The following is a 23,708-nucleotide window of genomic DNA, read 5'->3' on the forward strand; positions in this document are numbered from 1 at the left end:
CATACATTGAAAGTGAAAAATGAAAGTTTCCTCACTAATAACTTGAGTTGGCAATTTTGGAATTTTATACCTTTCATCGTCCCCTGCTTGTATTTAGGCTCATTTTATTATATGTAGTTGATATATTTGCAGTGTTTCTATTCATCTGTGTGTTTTCTACCTAAGAGTCACACATAGTAAGTGCTTAATAAATATTTGCTAATGCACAAACACATTTATTTCACATCTTCTCAACTGGATTATTAGTTAGCATCTTCTATTTCTTTCTACCTATTCCTTTATAATGGTAAGCGTGTGGGTACCAATGCTGTGCATTGAGGATTAATAAAAATAAGCTATCATTTTGTTTTCACTGGAAATAATAAGTATGGGAAAAATAAGGGCATCTGCCTGTGATGTTTGTGCTTAAAAATGCCTATCCAGGATAGGAATGGAAAAAACAGATTGTACATCTAGCAAATAATTATGTGATGATGGGGTACCGAGATTCAGAAGGTATGTAATCTCTCACACAGTTATAGCATTTTTCATATATCTTAACACATTCAAAATAAATTTCACCAGAGAAATTACTTGATGAAAAAGATTTAAAAGACAGGCAAAACTGATTCATTAAACTGGATATGGGATGGATTGCAGGTTGGAGCAGCACAGTAACAGAAAATTGAAAGGGAAACGTTTCATGCAAGAAGCAAAATGTAAAGGTAGTATTCAGATCTTTGGTGGTAATTCTAGTGTTCTAATGATTCAGGACATGAGGAATAAGCCTCTGCAATATTCCTTCTATCTTTCAACACAATAAATGCAGTGAGAAAAAAAGGAGCAAACAGAATTTGAGCAATTAAGTACATTATTTGATCAAATGTATTGATTTTTTAAAATTAGAGGTACAAATAATTTATGTGCATAAATTATTTCTACTTTTTAAAGTGCCCTTTGTCAAAATTTACAAAAATTTGAAAAATACATTAGCAAGTGTACTGGTCTGAGGATTAAACTACGTTCCACTTAATACTGATCTTTGTCAGCATTGATTTTTCAAGGGATATTTTAGAAGAAGGCTGAATAACATTTCAAACAACTCTTTTAGTTCTTCCCGGAATCCTGCTATTCTGTTTTATTTTCTGCAATAGTATTGTGTATTTTACTTTTTTAAAGTGATTTTAAAAAGAAGGGTAGTCCCACATTTTAATAAGCCCAACACCCTTGTAAAATTTAGACTTTACTCGCAGAATTAAGTAAAAAGAACCACCCTATGTTTGAATTAATTTTCTGTTGCTATTACCTCTCTTTGAACATTCAACTTTGTTTAGCATTTTTAAATAGTGTGTGTAAATTGGTATAATTTCAAAATGATACTTGGATTATTTCCATTTCTTACCAAATAATGAAAAAAACTAACCTCATGCCATTGCTTTATTTTCTTCACAACAAAAGGCTAGCTTTCTATAACACCATTGTCTCTTTATTCTCAGTTACAGCAGTCTACAGGCAAAACAGAAAAAGCTTCTTCTAGAGCACAAAGCATCTTGGCACTGCTATCCAACAATGACCCCTTCTATCACTCCCCAGTCTTTAAAGTTTTTATTTCCTCAATACACCATTGTAGTGATTCTTTTAAAATCAGAGTGCCTAGGTTTAGGGTTTCCGAAAACCTTTTGTTCTAGGAGAAGCAACATGAGCTGCCAAATAAAACAGTCAGCACTCATTGCTTGCTCTGGATGACATGACCTGTGTTCAGGGAAACACCGCTCTGCCTCTTAGAGACCCTCTTGCTTCCAAGAGAGCCGATTCCTGAGTTGGCATTTTTGCACTCCTTTGCCACCACCATCCCAGGAACACCAGGAGAGAATAGTATCCTAGTGGTACTATGCATTTTTACTTACAGAGGTTTCCTACCTTCTCCCAAGAGACCAACCCAACTAAACCCATTATGCCTCACATGCCAGTCACTCATCACAAGAAATGAGCCCTCCCCAGCTCCAGGTCATTCGTCATCACCCAGACCCACAGCACTACCTACATACACAACACGATTCAGCTTCTCATTCCTTTACATCCTCTAGCCCTTCTACCACTGCACCAACTGGAACACATGGTCTCTCATATTCAGTCTCTTCTGGGAAAGTTTCCTTCACATCTTGGGTTCCAGTGGGCTGGTCGTTCCAAAATCACATCTTTCTCATGGTCATTTAAGGCTTTCCTGATGTCTCTAATCCTCACTTGGAATTCTTTCATGTGGTCCATCTTTCAAGAAAATCTCTTGCACCTCCTTTTCAATATGATTTTCCTTAATATATTTGTTCTGACATGGTCATTCTATTCCCTTCCTTAGAGCTCTTTCTGTTTTACCATTAAATTTTGTTATTGAACCATGCAAGTCTTACATTATCTGGGCTGCTGCAGAAGAGTTCTATATGTTAAATGCAATTAAAAGCTTCCTTGATGTCTGGGACTGTGATTTCTCTACACGACCATTAGTGTGCTAGTTATATACAGAAATCAGCAAATAAGTATTTATACATATATACACAAATAAGTACTGCCTCAGTTAAGACCTGTGTAGCATTCACAATCTATTCATTCTCATCTATCTGCTAAGAAGTTTTTTTAAGTGCTTTATGTGAGTTTTCAGAGTTTTACATTTTTTATTTTATAAATGATCAAATAGCAAAGAGTAAATCATTTTCTTCATACTGTAAAAATCACAAATTTAAAAATCATGTTATTTTCTTTTCAAGTGTGGTTTCTTATGAGTAAAAAACCTCTATTTTTTCTTTCCTTTCCAGATGTATATAATACATAACAAAATCACAAATGTGTTTTCAAGAACTTAAGAAAAAAATTTATAGGCTATTAAAATGGTTCCTAATTCCTGGATACATTCCAATATCCAAAATTATTTTCAAATAAAGGTCTAAAGAAATGAGAAAATTTCTGATTCCTCACTCTTATTAGTGATTATTCTAGAATCAATTTAATAAAATATTTTCTGTTCTTTTTAAAACTTTACTTCCTTGAAATACTTTAGATCAAATCAACTTTTTAAAAGGAGTAATTTACAAAATATAAGAAAATATCCAAAATAAGGGAAAGGCAAAGTCTTTGCACTTTCAAAATTTTCACTTAAAATTTATTTTAGACTATTAACAATTTGGTTATAAATGTAACTGCACATGTTTTGGAATTAATAAATGAGCATATTCTATATAAACACAAAAGATCAAGTATAAAGGCATCAATAAAATTTATGTGTGTTAATTCTATGTAATTAATAATGCTTTTTAATTGAATTAATTAATAACAATTGCCACGTATAATTGCCATCATAGGTAAAATATTAATCTATAAGAAAGTATATTTCTATTGCCAACTGTGACCAATGTTATTCAGCTTAAAAAAAATAAAGGAACAAGAAAAGAAAATCTGGATTAAAATGTCATGCAATGACATTGCATAGCAAGTTTATGGCATTAATATGTTTATAAAAGTTAATGTTTATAACTCCTTTTAATTTGCCAAAGCTATTTAAATTCACTAAAAGACTCCTAAATAAAAATATTTGCAGTGGCTTATGCCTGTAATCTCAGCACTTTGGGAGGCTGAGATGGGTGGATCACTTGAAGCCAGGAGTTCTAGACCAGCCTGGCCAAAATGGCAAAAACCCATCTCTACTAAAAATACAGAAATTAGCCAGGCGTGATGGCGTGTGCCTATAGTCTTGGTTACTTGGGAGGCTGAGGCACGAAAATTGCTTGAATCCCGGAGGCTGAGGTTGCAAAGGGCTGAGCTTGAGCCACTGTACTCCAGCCTGGATGACAGAGCAAGAGACTGTCTTAAAAAATAAATTAAAAGCAATAATAATTTTCGATCACTTCTCAGTTTGTGTTTAATTTTATTTGATATTTTGAGGGTATTAAATAGGAAACCATCAAAAGAAAAATCATGTTTCAACTATATAAAAATATAATAATACAGTAAAAGTACCCATTATTAAATTTATAATACCTAAAGGATTTGAATAAATTTTGACAAAGTAGTTATTTGTTAAGCTAGAAGTCGACTGTTAATTGAATCTCTCTAGTAAGTGTTAAGAAACATGAATAAAATAAAATCATAAGGGGAATTTAGAAAAAATTATCTGTATTTGTTGAGTAAGATAAGAAATAGGAGACAGTGTCATTTGTAACACTGCAGGAAAATTTATTCAGTTATTGCATAAGTCACCTGGAGGATGTTGATACCTTTCTCATCAGCAGTGAGAAAAGACCCTGTCCCAGAGGGTAGAGAAATAATTATCAAAGTATTTGACTTGATACTAACAAGTCTTTGTCTGTAAGTAATAAAAGCAAAACTAAGCCAAACTGGGAATAAATATTCATAAATTCCTCATGACACATTACATGTTGGCAGAGAAACAATTTGACCATTTTTTCTCTTTCTTTTATTCCTATTCTTGGGGCTGCATAATTGAATCTGCAGCAAATCTGGTCCCATGTTATTTTTTGCCATTAAGTAGGTTGAAAGCCATGTGTACTGATAAAAGCACTGTATATCATTTTAAAATACATAAACCATGATATATTCTTTCAGAACTAATGTGAAAGTGAACACTATTAATACAATAAGATTTAGAATCCTTCACTTTAATCCATATCATGAAATTTCAAGCCAGGTTTTGGCATAAACCTCACTTGTCTGACTCTAAAGCTATGTTATTTTCTAGAGGGAAACTAACGTGTTATGGCATGCATGTCAAATCAGGTTTACATAGCCCTGTGCAAAACTCACAAACACTGCTAGGCCAGAAGACCTCAGAAGTCTACCAAGGGGGTTTTCTAGGTGAACAGCTTTCCTAACTCTGCAGACCATACCTTCTTTACACGAAGAGGGGCATGATGTCCAGTCACTATATGGGGTCACAATACAGTCCTTCTTACAAGGAAGCAGACAAGGCCTTACAGTTTCAGGTCGAAGGCTTTCAGGACATCTAGAAAGGCAAAGGGAAATTATTAGGCTTCAATAGTAAGGCAGAAAATCAGATAATTTAATTTCTCTAGAATTTTCACTGTTAAAATTGCAAAACAAGTTACTCATCTGTATTATTTAACTTCCGGGAGTCTTTCTTTCTGCTACAGGCAAGAACTATACAACTAAATTGATTGTTTCAAACCGGATCTCAATAAAGCTTCTCAAGGCAAGATGTGCAGATTTACTAATAGCAATGATGTTATTTGGAAACAAATATAACACTTACACCTTATTCTCTTATAATAATCTCTCCATTAATAAGTATTTATATTCTGTTTTAAAGAAAAATTTTGTGAAAATTTCAATTATGAATTTAAGGATCTAATTCTATGATATATATTTGTATGACTAAATAGGCTTTTTGCCTATTATAAGTTTCCAGTTATTATACACTTTATTTTTTCAAGTATGTATTGTGTAGAATAACTTTATAGTGGAGTGTATTCTTTCACCGTACATGCTCAAAACACAATACTGTATTAAGAACTATATATTTAATAATACATAAGATAATAAAAGTGTATAAATCAATCTGATAAGCAGTTTTTGCTTTATTCCTGCTTTTACTTAGTGTATCTATTTGTGTTTTCTTTTCCATTAGTCCCTAGTTTTAAATTATGGGATTTAATCTTTTTTATGTTTTTATAAACTACAATATCTTTTTTTGGAATAAAAATAGTGAATATAAATAAAGGTAGTAAATCAGTAGTTTAAAGAAAAATACTGTATGCTTGACATAAATTATAGTAAAATTAACTATCATTTTTAAAATAACAGCAAAAACATCATTTATTGGGAACACAAGAGAAAGATAAGGATGATGAACACTGAAATGTCTAACTTCATATAAGCTTTCACTTCTTAAGAGATAATAGGAAGGTGATGTATAGGTTTTAAATATACTTATTCAAAATACACTTAGTATATATTTTTTTACACTTGAGCTTAGTTAGCCAAAAGGCTGAGAAGTAATAATTTTTAAATTTCCCAATTCTCTGCATTTTCATGATCTGATGCTACTATTATTAGAGATAAAATGCTGATCATGAGCCTTAACACTAGAAAAAGATGTAGCTTAGAAAAGAAAATATAATAACATCATTCATATAATTAAAAGTAACAAGTAACTTATGCTGATTCCTAAGCAATTCTCTTTTGAGACCATATAAATCCCTGCCATGTAAGCTAACAGGCAATGAAAAAATAATCTAAACAACTAGTATAGTTTTTGCTAAAATAAATTGGCAAATCAGTGGGAAATAAGATTTTAAAATACTTTATATAAGAGAATTCAAATATTTTATAGTTCCAGATAAACTGCCTTTTGTCAAGTAAGTTAATCAGGTTTTCAGAAGTAAACTATGAGTAAAAAAAATCAACATCACTAATCTATTTCCCATAATTTCTTTGTAGTATTTTGCTGATACTTCATTTTTGACATATTTTGTATTATAATTGTGTAAATTTTCTTTCTCATACATAAATATTATGCTTTATTCAATTATACAGATCCATGCTCTCCTCTCTTACTTCAAAACCCTACTGTTCATTTGGAAGTAAATTTTAAAATATATAAGATTCAACATTTCAAAAATAATCTTTTTGATTTATCTTGAGCTGAAATTTTCCTAATTTCTATGACTATTCAAAGTCACGGACAACAAATAAATTTAGATTTGAATCATAGAAGCAAATGTATTATTACAATTTAGATTGTAAATCAGTAGAATTACAATTTAACCTGCATTCTTAACCAGGGAACATTACATGGCAAAACTCCACATATAATTCAGTTAATTCTTCTGGAACTATGAGATTATTGGTCAGTAATTATGATTGTCAGCACTTTTGTTCCATAAGGCAATTTTATAACTTTAACAATGAGAGAGCATTACTCAGTTGCATGCCCCTCAGATATTAGCCCTGAATAAATCAATGAAATTTACAATGTTATCACTGACAACCTCCAAATATTCTGTTTTAGTTGAGAAATAGTCACAGCAAGATACTTGGCTAACTGTGGAGAACAAAATTACAAACAACAAAGTTGTTAAATGAACACACAAAGATAAATTATACAGCCTAGATTACATTCAATAAAATGAATTTGGACTTCCTTTGGCAAGGCAATTGGTTCAGTCAACATGCTTCTTTTATCCTTTGTACTGTTTGTATTTAGTGTTTGCAGTTTAAATCAAGGAATCGATTTCCCCCCAAATCTTATTCAAGGTCAAATTAAACAGATGTGATAGGAGTTGAAGTTTGTTACCGGGAGGATAGATAAGATCAATAACATTGACTTTACCATTGCACAGTAATCTGTTTTATTAAGAGAAGTTTAAAGCAAATTTTCAATTTGCATTTTTTGGTTCAAATACCTAGTATTGGAAACCATTCACTGAATTTAACCTAGCATGTAGAGAGAAAGGCAATAATATTTTCTTTTGAATTCACAGTATTTGCTTGATTTTCTAGAATTTAAAGGCAAAGTGCATCCATTTGATTTAACAAGTCTATAGATGTATACAGGTCACTGAATGAAGGCTGCAAGGGCAAAGCAAATTTTTAATGAATTATTGTGGTAGTATGATGTGGGACTTCAGGATACCCTTCCTACTGATTTAATGCTGTTAATCCAGCAGGCTCTTTCACATACAGGCTTGTACATATGTACATCCATTACTCAGGAAAAATATTTTGTAGCTTATAGAAGTGAGGAAAATGTCAACAGCAACATTTGAAACGTGATTAACCGTGGAACAGGAACAGAATGAGCTCACTGGTAGAAGCTCAGCACGATAACCCTCATCCTGCATCACAACAGGTTGGTCCTGTGCCTGGGTAGTGAGTATGTCTACCTTTGTTCTTGATCCAGCAAGAGGCAGAATCCTCTAGGACTTGGGACATCTGCTCTTGCTGTTACCACTTTTGAATTTTAATATACTGCATATTAATTTCCTGAGTTAGATTCATCACAGCTTTAGCATAATTTCTATTAAAATATTGGTTTGAGGCTACCTATTAAACATGTGAAATAGTCTTTCAATTTATTCAAATCTCATTGGCATGTTTTCTGTGTTTTCTAATTTCAAGCAATATAAACAAAAATTGTGGGGCAAAATATCCCTAATGTCTGGAACCCTGGCCAGATACAAACATCTCACAATGGGATTCATATTTGCTTCCCTGGAGTTTTTCATGCGTCAGAGACATTATTTTCATTTTCCTGGAACACTAAGGAGCAGCTGAAATTCTTAAGAAAAAAACCAATTTCTAACATTTATTGAGTGCTTAGATTACTATTATATTTTTCATTTAATCCTTTCAACAGATTTCGAAAACCGTTAGCCAGAATAAAAGTTAGGTAGCATGCTGAAGATTACACACAACATTTAACCACTTGGCTGAGTATTTAGAAAATATGAGGCCACTTTTAAACCCATGCTAAAAATCGACTCATTTATCATTTCTTATCTCACATGGCTAAGGCAATTTGAATTTTTAAAAAGTATGTTAAGTTTTGAAAAATAGAGGTTTTTCTCCTCAATTTTTTAAGAGTTGATTTATTTTCTCTATGCATTGATTAGCTCAGTTATGCCATTGTTTTTCTTTATACTTCTCACAAGGCACATATAATATGCCAACTCTCTGGTTCCTTGTTCTCCCCTCCAGCAAAGTGTTTGCCTTGTTATTACAGTACTCATAAGCACCCTGAGAATCTGATAGTTTTTCTACTTATAGTAACACTCATCCTATCCCAAGGCTCTCTCTTAGAAGTAAATGGTTTTTACTCTAACCACTGAAAGACATAGTAAGATATGCTTCGGTATTTTTCATATAGTGTTGTCTAGGGGAAATGAAAGGCAGATCATACAAGGCTTCTACCCAATTAAGCTAGATTGGACAGCCTCCATAGCCTAGGGGTATATAGGAGGTCATGGATGACCTACACTGCCAGGACTTAGTACACTGTCGTTATTGATCAGCCAGGCTTACAGCAAGCACTTCTTTCATTGTCTCCCTAGCTTAATAAAAGCAGAAAGTGCTACTATAAAACAGAAAGTAGGTACCAGATAGATTTCTACGGAATTTATGGTTCCCCAGTACAAAACTCAAAGCTGTTACAGCTTTATCAGTGGCTGACTTTCAAAACAAATCTTTCTCTTGGGGATAGGTATGACAAACATCAAAATGTTCCATTTCATGAAGCTAGTGAAGCCTGAGCCAATCCTCTGCACAGTTGGCTACATGATTTACTGTTGTCATTCTAAAGCTCTTACTTTTTGGGTCCCACTTGGCCCACATTGACTCGCACACAGATGACTTTTCTTGTCTGCATGCCCACAGAGCAGGAGGCCTCCCCATTCCAAGTTGTAGTTGTGTTGAAGGACGATACTGAGGTGTCCTCAATGCACTGGCCCCAGGGACCAGTTTGCCAGTGGTATACAGTGCAAGGATGCTCATTACAGCTTCGTACCTCTTGCAAAGCACTGCTATTTGGACAGCGAATTCCACCTACAAAAATGGACAATGATAGCAGATTAGATACGGTGCCAACAGGAACCTTACATTCTCTGTTCTTTGGAATTAACATGGCTGACAAGAACAATATCTGCCACTTATTTGGCACACAGCTGCACTGCTAGGGAAGCAAATTACATGTTAATCTTACCTCAGTTGGCATGATCTGGCTTAAAATATAAACTCTGTAGTTACATACTTGTTTTAGGGGTCTATGGAAGACCTTAAAGAAAGAGGCTGTTGCCCTCCAGAAAAAGTAAAAATGAGATACAACAAGGCCCATGTCATTGCTGACCAGGAGAAACATAGGTACTGAGACTTTGTGGATGGAGAAAATGAAGTGTATTTTCAAATGTTATTACCAAAGTTGCAAGTCTTAGTTACAGTTTTTGAAATGCTGCTTAATTTAATGTATTAGGTTTCAGGGTGATTAGAAACAGGGATATTAACATGGAATGATACTTCATGATGCTCCAGAACATTACTGGGAAGGTCACTAAGTAGCAATATCATATTTCTTCAAGTCTAATTTGTATTGACTGTGCAATACACTATCATTTTACATATCCCAAAGAAAAAGAAATGGCTGCAAATTAAACTATGATACAATGTTTTCTGATCTACTTCAATTTATATTGTATGCTTATTGAAATAGCTTTTTATGGGTTAGTTTTAAATATTGCTCTTTTACATACATTAAAGGGAAAGGTATTTCTAAAACTTATTTACATTCAGAATCCAAATCTTTCTAATTCACACCCACTGAAGTCTGTATTCTCCTCCTATTCAGTATCAGCTTCTGTGATGTCAAAAGTGCCAACGATGTAGGGTTTCTTTAAAAAGCGTTCTCCCCTTTTGTCTCCAGAATTGTCTTCCAGGATACTGATATGCATCTCTAAGTTTTGATGTTGTAGCATTTTTAATTGCCCCAGAAGGTGTCAATGAGAGTTTTAAGCAAGCAACTGGGATTTATTTTCTTTCCTCAAATGGTCCTAGCAGTTTTTTTTTTTTTTTTTTTTTTTTTTCAGAAGCATCATGGAATTGCTCCACCAGGAATAACAACAAAGTTCACATGTACGAGCAGTGATGACTATGCCATAACTGTTACTTGGCCACAGAGGTTTTAAAATGATTCCAATGTGAGATGCAATTATTCCAGAGATGTTACAGGGTAAAACAGATGCATCTTGTAATTAATAGTATATGGTATAAGAGTTATTCTGGACTTTTAAAAAATGTGGTGGTCCCATTGTAAGTATTTTGTAGGTGGCATTTTATTTTACATTCACAAAGGTTCTATGAGCTAAAAATCATTAAATGGATGAACCCAAACAGCTTACACGATGTGACCGTAGTGACAATGAGGAATTTATGGAGGCCAATTTGTTGACTCTGTGCTATTTCTGATGACAATTATGAAAACAAAAATTCTTACATTGTTAAAAGCAGGATGTTAGAAGAATTTACTACTCACTTTATTGACAGTTTGGTCTGCTGGAACTTATGCAGCCTCTGGACTTCATCTTAGAATATAAAAGAACTGGTTGTAAATGTGGAATGGTGGGAACCCTGAGTGCTCCTCACAAATATTTGCAATAGAGTAAATAGAGGAAATGTTGAAAATAATAAGAGGTGGGCTTTAGATTTTAGAAAAGCAGGCTTTGAAAAGTTAAAAATGAGTAAGAAAAGGCAATTCAGTAGCTCGCGACCCTAACATGGAAGATGGCTCAAGAAGTGAGATTTGGATACAAATCAAACATAAAGCCATGGGCCACAGCCTGAGCTGATCTTCCAGTATCACTTCCCTTATGATTAAAGACATCCCTTTATTCAGCAAATAAATCAGTAGAAAGTTTATGCGAGAACCCAACTTCAATTTAGAATCATTTATGCAGTGTTGAACATAGACTCAACATCAGAATAACCTGCATTAACTCAACTGCAATTTAGAATCATTTATGCAGTGTTGAACATAGACTCAACGTCAGAACAACCTGCATTAAACAGCATTTCATTAATGTTCTCTTCTTCATGATGGTGGAAACTCTGCCACAGTTCATATCCTATCCTCTGTCACACAGCTCTGTGACCCTGGAAGCCTCCACAAAGGAGTTTAGGATTTGAATAGAAATGAATCCTAAAACATTCTAATTGGGCTGGGGAGAATAAGTAAGCTCTCCTATTACCCATTCTTCAAAGTGCTGGATTTATCCAATCTTAACTCTCAGACAAGCTAATTATAGACATAATATATGTATATATTTTTATATAATTATTTTAATAATGTCTTTATGTTTAATAGTAAAAGTACTGACCTTGCACAAAGAATATGCTTCTTGATTTACCTTATTTTCTCTGTGATTATTAAGTATGCTGTTTAAAATGTGATCTTAAAACTCCAAATTGTTTTTGACATTGGAATTGACTGGTTGGCTTTGAAATAAAATAAGAAAAAAACTTCCACAACATCAGTATAAAGTGTTGAGGAACTGCGAGATAGTGGTTAAGTTTACAGACATAAAGGTTATTTATTTTCTTGCCCCAATGCACATTAAAGATACATCAGCAGTTTTGGTCTGATGTCAGGATACTTGCACAAATAAGCCCCAGTGTGGTCTTAATTATAAAAATAAGATGGCAATGTTGAAAGTATGGTTTATAGTAATTAGTCATTGCAGCGGCATCATGTTTTTTGGGGGACAATTTTATGGTAGAAAAGTTGATAGGTATAATATTGAATTTATCTATTATTTACAGAAAGGTATAATTCCAGGCTTCTGGGAATACTTCCATAGTACTGGGGAAATTATAAAATGTGACTTATGACAAAATTAGTCATAATTTAAAAAATATCCCTGTTTCTAATCACCCTAAAACCTAATACATTAAATTAAGCAGCATTTCAAAAACTGTAACTAAGACTAATTTAAACAATCCTCTTACATCAAAAAATATGTTTTATACTAATACCACTATTTAGATTTTCTATTATTCCATCAAAGGGAATAATGTTATAAGGCTTTGATAAAATTCTGCTATGTAAATAAACTCCTGTGGTTCTATAAAAATACCAGCTGCTATGTGAAACTTCTTAGAAATAAAAAAGTGACTTTTCCTCCCCACATCAAGTTCATAAAAGCTTTGTTAGGAGGCATTTGAATAGAGCTATGATGTTTCTGGTTCTGGCATTTACGTCCTTACAATTTAGATGATAAATTTTTTTAAAAAGAACCTTGTTTAAAACAATAATTAAATACATGCAATATTTATGTGAGATGCTTCAAGGGATACCTACAGGGGTTAAAAATAGTTCCTGCTACACTCAAGGATCTCATAATGTAATGGGGAAAAGTAGTAGGGGAGATAAGACAAGCATACAAATGAGTATAATTCTAGACGGAAAGAAATAATTATATGGTGGGGTATTTAGTATAACTGGGATTCAAAGAGTACAATTTCACTACATTTCGGAGTCTGAAAAATGCCTCAGATTGAAAGAGGCACTGAGAAAAGTTTTGAAGGAGTAAGATTTCAATAAGCAGAATTCTAGGAAGGGAAAGAAGGAAAAGACTATAGTATCTAAGTAGAAAAATAAATAAACAGAAGCAAAGGCATGCAGGCAGGTGTGACCTTGGGAATTAACAATACTGACAGTCAATTGGAATGTAGAGTTCACATCAGAAAGTAATTGGCAACAATAGTAAGTAGCCTAGGCTTATGTTATAAAGAAGCTATTAGTGTGAAGAGTACTATTATCATAGTACTATAAATTATACTTTTAAGGTGCTTCTAACTTTTCCTGCTATTTTAGCCTGAATTCCTTTGACGGCAGAGCACTGCTGGGTGAAAAGTGCATTGGCAAGGATATGCTTTGGGGGTACTGCATTGGAACAGCATTAGCTGTGGGGTACCTCAGGAGATTCTGCTGTAGCACAGCCCCATCCACCAGTTTTTCTTTGCAGAAACAGGCAGAAGACTGTCTACTGTGCAGCCTGCATAAATCCTGTTTGACAGTCAAGTAGTGACAGATTGAAGCAGAACTCTCTTTTCAAGGTCAATGGTGGGAGAATGGGGAAGTGATAGTATTTACTTAGAAATCAGAATTATGAGTACACATACATACGAATACATGTAATGAATCTGGTGTTCTTCAAATTTTTCTAGGTAATATGGGTACTACCTGGTCAGTACAGTTAAAATCATTTAGCTATAAAAATTGAACAAGTTAAATAAAAATACTCTTCTCAATGTTTTGCATTGTAAAATATGACTTCTGAAGACTACTAATTATTTGAGAAAAAAATGACAATTTATTTCAATCTGCATCTATTCTCTGCTTGTATAAGACAGGTGTAAAGACATTACTATTTGGTTGATGAAGTTCTATCAGGTCATATTGAACTTAACAAAAATAAATATTCTTTCCTTTTTTTGTTGTTCTGTAAGAATAATTAACTATATCATGAGAATTAACAGAAATTGTTATACCCAGTGGGAAACATTTAAAAAAATAACCTTTTCCTTTTTACATGAAGTTTGTTAGGATCTACAATACAGGTTCAAAAAAATTGAGAAAGCTAAAAATCTAACATTAATTTTTAATTTTTTGTTCAAGTTCAATTTACTATTAAAAAATATGCCAGACTTAAGTATTAAAAGGTTGCCTCCCTTTAGAATTTCCTAACATAACTTTAAAACATTTTTTGAGACAACTCCTACAGTTTATACCATATTTACATGTAAAGGTAAGAATATTAAAAAGTGAATTGCCAATTTTATTTAATCAGAAGTCAAGCCTCTCGAAGATACACACACACACACACTTTTTTTTTTTTAAGTGTAAAGAACTAATTTTACCTTCTCCAGTACATTAACTATCACCAGTTGCCAGTACTTGTGATTTGGTTTCCAAATGACATTTCAGTAATTAGCATTTTATGACAATTTTTATATACTGATAATAGGTTATATAATGTTACTCAACATTGTGTAGAAAGCGCCAGGAATGGTGGCTCATGCCTGTAATTCCAGAACTTTGGGAGGCCAAGGTGGGCGGATTGCCTGAGCTCAGGAGTTTGAGACCACCCTGGGCAGCACGGTGAAACCCCGCCTCTACTAAAATACAAAAAATTAGCCAGGCATGGTGGTGCACCTGTAATCCCAGCTACTCAGGAGGCTGAGGCGGGAGAATTGCTCGAGCCTGGGAGGTGGAGGTTGCAGTGAGCCAAGATTGGGCCACTGCACTCCAGCCTGGGCAACAGAGAGAGATTCCATCTCAAAAAAATTATACAAATTCGTTTTCTTTTCATGTTTAATTTCGAACCAATCTCAAAATTACAGTGAAATTAAAAGTATGATATAAATAATTTTCTTTTCCTGGACCATTTGGAAAAAGATGAAAAGATGTCCATCACCCTAAGTATGTTAGTGTGTGCTTCCCATGATCAAGAGCATCCTCCTACACATAAGCAATTCAATATTCAAAATCCAAAAATGAGAATATAAACAGATAAGTTATTACCATTGAATCCTCAGACCCCATTCAAGTTTGCCAGCTGTCCCAAAATGTCCTTTATGGCAAAATGATTTAGTTCAGAATCACACATTACATTTAGATGTCACACTTTGTTAGTCTCCTTAAATCTAGAACAGTTTTTCAATCGTTGCTTTTCATGGCTTAGACACTTTGGAAGATTAAAGATTATTTTGTACAATGTCTTTCAATTAGATTTTATCTGATGTTTTCTCATGAATAGATTCTATATATGCATCTTTGACAGAGTTATCGCCGAAGTGATGCCATATTCTCATTATATCACACCGAGGACACAAGATTTCGGTTAGCTTCATTATTGATAATGCTAACTTTGGTCACTAGATTAAGGGAGGTGTCTGTCAGACTTTATTAGGGAAATATTTGAGACTATGTAAATACAATGCCTTTAATGAGATTCAATTCATTCATTTATTTATTTATATAAAGTGTGGATCCCTGGTTTCCTATTTAATGGTCTGTTAGTATTATTATTTTGTTACTAAAATTGTTTGCATACGTGGTCAGTGGGAGAACATTCAACTTGGCTTCTGTGGCCTTTTGACATTCTCTTGACATTCTACCACAAGATCCTCCTGGCCCATCTTGTACTTCTTCTATCGCAGCTGTGGAATCAGCCATTTCTCAAAGTTTCCCTTGTTCCTTTTGTTGGAGAATAGTATAAGAAATCACGATCTGACTGCTGCATCTACTTACTGCTATTGAGGTCTTGCTGCTCTCATGTCTTTTCAGTGAATGAGGCTAATATGTGTATATATGTATATAATATGTATTTATATTTGCACACTTACATTGATGTTTGTTCTATATTTATCTTAACAAATTGAACACCATGAATTCAAATAAATTAATAACATCCAATTCCAATGCTGTACCACAGAGTGTACTAGTTTTCTTTCCTAACATATTTGCAACTCTCTTCTCCAGCAATAAAAAAACCCTGACTCTTATTATGTTAAATACGTGTACTTATTTTGTCAATTCCCTCTCACCCCACACTCCATCTCCCATTGTCATCTCCATGGCTATACCCACAAGATATCTTCCTCACTCGGCTCATGATCTGACATCCTACATGAGGCCATCCACATGACAGAAACCCTCCTCAACTGTGTCTGGTTGTGACACCCCACACTGGGCTGGCCGCCTTGATTCGGGGATTCTCTCTTGACCCTGCTATGCTCTGACATCCAGTGCTGAGTCACTCTTCTATCCACTCATACAACCCCTGTGCCCCCTGTCCTTCACCCTACTCAGTGGCTCTGAAACTGCATGCCAGGTCACCTCTTTTCCCACTTTGGTTGCTCCTCACCCAGTTGGGCTCTGACAATCCACTCTAGATCACTGCAGACCTCCCATCTGCTGGCACAGATGCCCAGCTGCTTGGCTTTGCCAAATGGCTTTTTGGATAGAATTGTTCAGGAAAGGAGAAAAAGAGCCTAGCAATAAAAGAAGTGAAGGAAAGGAAAAGAAAAAGGAAAGAAAAGAAGTACAGTATGAGGAAGAGAAAGTGCCATTCTATCATTCTGTCATTCGTTTAAGAGGGACAAAAAGAATTCTAACATTTTCACGATGGAGAGCCCTGTTTTATCTGCTGGATTGGGGCCAAATGGAATAGTTATTTATCGTATATCTATGGATGTATATATATATACACACATATATATACACGCACGCGCACACACACACACATACACATATATACACACTGATACACAATAAGAACACTGAGTAAATCAGGGAAAAGAGTACTAGTCAATACTCCTCTCGTTTTAGCACATAGTAGGATTATATTTCACTCATTTTCCTTGAAGTTAGGCATAGTTATACAACTTACATTAACGATGAAACGTGAGAAATGACAATCACTCTTAGATGGGAGAATTTAACTGGGGATGCTTAAAATTGACGGATTCTTCAAGTATTTTCTTCCGCTGGCACATGAAGATTGTGGAACCAGGTCTTCATATGGTGATGCAATGTTGTGACATTTCATGAAGGACAAACTGCTCTGGAGAGTTACCCAAAACTGTAGCTAAATTTCCATGAGGAAGAAATAAATAAAACTTTGTTCTTTTAAGCTCCTGAATGTCTGGGTTGTCCATTACTGAAGCACAACCTAGTCTATCCTTATTAATTACAAGGAGTTATCTAACCTTCAGTATTGCATAATGGTGGCATTCTCATTAAGGAAAATGAAAGTATAGGTTGGAGCATTTATTGCATAAATCCAGAACTACATTTCACATGGACTTGTCCTATGTATTATTTCCCTAGAAAATCATATAATTTCTTGTCTAAACACTCCATATATCATTTCTCAAATGTGGAACTTTCCTTTAAAGTTGTCACAGTCAAGTGTTGGATCCACAGAAATTTAAGAACATTTATGACACAAAGCACTAATTCTTGAGGAATAATAGAAAGACCTACTTTTGTGTAGAATTACAAAGGGTTATCTAAGTGGCAGGGGAACATATTTTAAAACTTCCTGCAGATGCTGTTCCTAAATCATTAAAAATAGTTCAGAATCAGGAAAGATTCTGAGTAAGAGAAAATGTGTTTCAGTGTCCAACAAATAATAGGTACTAAATAGGCTTTGAAGCATAAATTTCTCATAAAACGTGTTTCAGTGTCCAACAAATAATAGGTACTAAATAGGCTTTGAAATCTAAATTTCATATAATTATACCAGCTTTTATAAATGTTATTAACAGAGGTAAATAGCAGCAGAGACAAATAGCATTGACAGAATTTCTTTTATGGCTTCTATTTAAAATTATGTTTTACAATAATGTATTATGTATTTCAAAATAGCTAGAAGAGAGGATTCTCTATGCCCGTGCTAAAAGAAACGATAAATGTCTGAGGTGATGGATATGCTAATTACTCTGATTTGATTACAAAATTTATCCATATACTGATACATCACACTGCACCCTATAAATATATACAATTGTTACATGTCAATTAAAACAAAACTATAGGAAATGCAGTTATGCTTTGAATTAATGCCCTTGTGATTTGCTATATAAACATCTATAACTTTCCAGCATGGTTTATTTATAACGCAACCACTAAACTTAATTAAAAACTATCAAAGCCCTACCCTTTCAAACTAAGTGGATGATATATATCAAAGAGCAATCAGAAATTTCTGCCTTTAAAACATTTCATGACCTTTCAGTGTGAAGCAACATGTCTATAGGAATAATGATCTGGTGAGTTCCGCAAGCATGACAAAATCCTTGCCATGTGACTCGGGGGTGAAAAGTCACTCATTAATAGTCACACAGCAAGTGTCTGCAGAACATAATGAATTTATAGGAAGCAGGGTGACCACAGATCTAATTTTAATGAAGCCCAAGACATAATCTGAGCTGATAGAGTTTGAAGTCTGCCTACAATCTTCACAAGGTTAGAGTCATTGTTTGACAACACAAGAAATATAATTTTCTTTGTTAAAGGCTCTATTTTTCAATAGATACACTTTTTGTAGCAAAGAGTTAAGTATATATTAAGATGGTAGGAAAAAGTTTTTGAACACTGTAAAGTACATTCTAAAACTTCACACCAGTTGGCTTTTTTGCATGTAAAATGTTTGTTTTGCTCATGTAACACTCATGTGCAAAGGCCAAGGTAGTTACATGTTTATGTAGTTATTACACACACAGATAGCAAATTTGACTAGGAACACTGTGTTTCTATCACTAAAATACTTCATAAAGAGAAAAATAGAAAAAGGCATAGGCAACACAAAACTCCCCCCCAAATCGATAATTTGAGGAAAACACAAAATGTTATGCATATTACAAATAATTATGTATTAGTGCTAAATGTGAACAAAGAGTCATTTAGCTTGATAATGTTTAAATGACATACACTTATATTCTTGAGAAACAACATGCCTTAATGTGAACAAATTTGATTTACTTTTATGCTTTTCTCACTCCTGTGTTATTTTTCAGAATGATAAGATTAAGTATGACATTATATCACCCAGTCACACAGAGGCCAAATTAGCATTTGGATATCATCTTGAGAGACAATTACCAAGAGCCTTGTATTTCTTGGCAATAAAGCTTGCAAGTGAGGTCTGAATATGTGACAAACATGCTTTATTCACCCTATAGGGTGAAGTGATTTAGGAGCAACATATTTTAAAAATGAACAAAATTTACATATGAGATTTCTAGATCTCAGAGCCTATGTTCAAGAAACTGAAAGAAACTGAAAACCCACGCAATTTTCAGTTGAACACTAGCTATTCTTGTGGTGATTTTAAATAAACTTTATTATTGGACATATATACTTATTTATGAGAAGGTAGAATTTGATTTCAAAGGATAAAACTGACTTCTGAAATTCATAAAAAACAAAGAAATATCTGGAATTTTGGGAGCCATTTTTAGACCGTTTTAAAGGCTTAACACTTTGGCTTACAAAGATCTCTAATTCCTGGGAGGCTGGGAAAAAGCAAAATGAGTTCACTTTTAAAAGTCTTTCCTCCTTTGTTAGAGATCCATTTTCAAGATTAACTTTGGGGGACAGAATCAAATTGCTCAACACATCAAAAGATATTAAATCTTGGATGGCTGGATTTCTGGCAGTTGATTTTCATAGAATATCATCTTATCCAGGCTACACAAAAAAGATGCACACTAACTTTTGAAACGAACCTAGATGGCATCTGAAGCTGGCGACTCACCTTCTTCACCCGCATAGGCCAGAATGGATCGTGCTCGTATCTGCTTCCCTTCTGTGGTTTTCCCTGAGCAGGTGTGTGAGCAGGAGGACCACATAGACCACGTGCTGAGCACACAGTCTTTTGGGCATGGGGCATCGCAGGCCACAGGGATGGGAAAGATGGCATCTCTGCACAGTTGTCTGTCAACTTCTTCTCCTGGGGAAGACATGACCATCAACGGCTATTATTGTTAAATCAATGTAAAATGAGCAATTGAAACCGGATAGGCACCCACATAAGTTACATTATCTTTTTAAAAAAAACAAAGCCAAAAGAGAAATTGCCTACTATAGCCAGATGTTAATAGAACACCAGGAACAAGTATATATACACTCACAACCCTAAATGAGGCTTCATTATCAGGTGCATACATGGGTAGATCAAGCACATTGCTGAGAGGATTCTTATGTCACAGATACCTGTCCATTAAGTATTCATTTTTATACTTGTACTATTAAGTTTTAATGACGAGCATCAACAAAGCATGTCCCCTATTTCTTTCTTTTTTGGAGATGAGCTGTGCTTTACAAATAATGACTCTATACATAGCATCTATCATATGTTTTTATGAACCAACTAATAGGTGTCTATTTACAAACTCTCTTATGCCTCTCGGAGTAGTTATTTTCATACAATTGGCAACCTTCTTCTTTCATAAAAAATTGTGAGTTGGAAATAGGAAATGTAAATGATGGGATAACAGTATAAAGTCACTGTTTAAGGTGATCCTAATTGGAGAGGGAGGGAAACAAGACAAAACAAATGGCAGAAGTAATATGGTGTCACTCCAGTGCTTAATGTTTTTCTTAGTTTCCTTTTTCTCTTAAGATAAAGGCCAGATTTTTCAAAAGTTTATAAGACCTCAAATGACCTGGCTATGTTTTTCTTCCTAGCCTCATCTCACTCCACTCCCTCATTTTGTCTTGACACCCCAAAATTAACACTTATTTAGTATTTGCTGAATGAGTGAAATGAGATACATAAAAGGCCAATGAGAAACAAAACATTGTTGCTGTTAATAAATGCCAAAAACAACCAACAGAAAAACAGGGCAGGAGAAAAAGTCTGAACTCTGTGGTTTAGCTGATTAATATATAGGTGGTTAACGAGGTCAATGGAACAGAACAGAATGAAATGATACACAATCAAACAAAAATTAACCTGCTATTTTACCACAGAATATAATCACAATACTGGATGAATATATAAAAATTGTGTGCCTCGCATTAGGCATTCAGGTGAGAAAGGGTGACTCACCTTGCCATGCCTTGGCTACTGAACAAAATACTCCAAACTGTTTCTCACTTGGGGAGTTAGCAGCACCATTTTAACGTACGCTCCTTTATTCATATATTTTAAAAACAAGACAGAAAATCAGAGTCAATTGGAAATGCTCTAACATGTTAATAGCTACTAGCTTGCAGAGACTTTAAACATGAGACAAAATCAGAAGTCAATTGGAATGCACCTATGTGTTAATAGCCACTACACTGCAAGGCCTTAAATCATTAGACTTACTCACTAGTAAGTAAGGAGGCTCATTAAAATTGCAGTTGAGTAAACATTATATTATTCATTCTTATTTAGCTACTCTAATTTCTGGGAGCTCTTAAATCTTGTTTTTATTGGTGTTGGGGTTTGGCATGTATCCCAATAAAACAGTGTACTAAACAGATAGTAGATATATAGGTAGGTAGGTAGAGTATGAAAATCATTATGGTATAAGACATTTAATATCTTACACTTGACATAATGATGATGAGTCTTTTTTTCTACTAGGCTTTTTCTTAGTGCAAGGGGTGCTTTCTTATATCTTATTTTCTTCACTGCTGTCTTTTATAGTGCCATCTACCGTCTCTCACTATTGTTTCCAATATTCTGTGGAAAGCAAGAAAAGTTTGGGGCTACAGTCTATAGCTAACAGAAGTTATATTTTTATGTCTCCTCTAGTAGTTACTCAATCTTTTCTATTCAGATTTTTTTCTCTTTTTAATTGAATTTATTTTTTTTTGACACGGAGTCTCCGTCTCTCAGGCCGGAGTGCAGTGGTGCGATCTGGTCTCACTGCAAGCTCCGCCTCCCGGGTTCACACCATTCTCCTGCCTCAGCCTCCCCAGTAGCTGGGACTACAGGCGCCCACCACCATGCCTGGCTAATTTTTTGTATTTTTAGTAGAGACGGGGTTTCACCGTGTTAGCCAGGATGGTTTCGATCTCCTGACCTTGTGATCTGCTCGCCTCCCAAAGTGCTGGGATTACAGGTGTGAGCCACCGCGCCTGGCCAGAAAAATATTATTTGTTCTGTGGCAATGGAGAGTTTGCTACAAGTGTGCCATTAGATAAGCTTGCCTGGCATAAGTAATGCATTTTTGTTTGTTGTCATGTAAACCGGTTGCAGTTTTGACCTTTCTTTTAAGTTATGCTTCCCCCCGCCCCCGCCAAGTTTGTGTCCCACATCTTATTTAGCTCTTTTTCAATCACTTGTTCACTTAGCCAGGTGTATTTTCCTGTAGGATCATTCTTTACCACCTTTAATTCTCTGTGGAGCTGTTAAGACGCATCTAAGATCCAACATCTCAGATTTCCCTAATGGTTTTAGAGTGATTTCTGCACCATCCCCACCTCTTCCAGGTATGATCTTGTCCCTTTTTACTGCTCTGATCACTGTCTCACATTTAGGTTGAAGCTTCCAGCCATAATGACTTTTTCCCTTTCCTCCTGCAAACCAGACCCATTGTTGTCTCAGTAGTTTTGCACTTTCTGTTCACTTTGTATGAAAATTTCAGGTCTTACACAGAAGCCTGTTTCTCAACATTCAGGTTTCAGTTCAATTTTCTCCTTCCTAGAGAAGACTTCATTGACCATACACACTCTCCCAGTCACTTCAGTTTATTTTCATTAGACTTTTAATCACCACTAGAACCTATTTTAACTAATTGGTTAATACGTTTATTGTCTGACTACCACTAGACTAAATGAGGGTGTTATCCATATCTGTCTTGTTTGCTACTTTATACTTACAACCTAGGATAGTGCCTGACATGTAGGAAGCACTAAATCATTTTTTGTTAAATAAATACATAAATTTTAAGTTGTGGTAGGAAACAGAATGTTGGTCTAGACAAATAGAGATCTAAGTACGGTATTTCTTGCCATGCATTCAAGTACTCTAGGGCCTTGCGAAAGTGTATTCAGCGGACACCAGCATATACCTCCCCTGGAGTTTGCTGGAAATGCAGCCTCTCAGATTCAACCCACTGAATCACAACCTTAATTTTTTTTTTTTTTTTCGGTGGAGACAGGGTCTCGCTCTGTCACCCAGGCTGGAGTGCAGTGGTGCGATCTCGGCTCACTGCAACCTCCGCCTTCTAGGGTCAAGCGATTCTCCTGCTTCAGCCTCCCATGTAGCTGGGACTACAGGTGCGCACCACCATGCCAGGCTCATTTTTGTATTTTTAGCAGAGATGGAGTTTCACTACACTGGCCAGGCTGCTCTCAAACTCCTGACCTCATGATCCACCTGCCTTGGCCTCCCAAAGTGTTGAGATTACAGGCGTGAGCCACTGCACCCCAGCCTCAATCTTCATTCTTAAAAGATCCCCAGGTAATTTCTATGCACATAAAATCTAAGAAACAATGCTCTAGAATTTTTCTCCACTCATTGTCTTCCGGTTTGATTAGAACCAGATTGTCTCTTGACAGGCAGCTATATAAAACGAATTCATCTGGACTTCATACCTAATGGCATTTGTTTCTCTGTGCAGATTCTCTTTATACATCTCTTCATACAGAGTATCCACGACTGAAAACATTTATTCAATGAATAGTTGCTGAATGCCCATCTTCTGTCAGACAC

At 34.9% G+C, this 23,708-nt stretch overlaps 1 protein-coding gene across 1 annotated transcript in view; it reads right to left on the reverse strand.

Annotated features, from left to right (window-relative positions):
- Positions 1 to 20,028, reverse strand: part of LOC104655124 (thrombospondin type-1 domain-containing protein 7A) — a 126,721-nt gene extending 106,693 nt beyond the window's left edge. Inside the window, exons 1-3 of the mRNA XM_030933397.1 lie at positions 19,815 to 20,028; positions 9,312 to 9,546; positions 4,875 to 4,990 (exon numbers count right to left, since the gene is read on the reverse strand). Of these exons, the coding sequence (XP_030789257.1) occupies positions 4,875 to 4,990; positions 9,312 to 9,546; positions 19,815 to 20,028 (565 nt within the window). The remainder of the gene's footprint in view (positions 1 to 4,874; positions 4,991 to 9,311; positions 9,547 to 19,814) is intronic.
- Between the last annotated feature and the right edge of the window lie 3,680 nt (positions 20,029 to 23,708).

This window comes from Rhinopithecus roxellana, chromosome 6 (genome assembly GCF_007565055.1).
Source record: "Rhinopithecus roxellana isolate Shanxi Qingling chromosome 6, ASM756505v1, whole genome shotgun sequence".
Lineage (NCBI taxonomy): Eukaryota > Metazoa > Chordata > Mammalia > Primates > Cercopithecidae > Rhinopithecus > Rhinopithecus roxellana.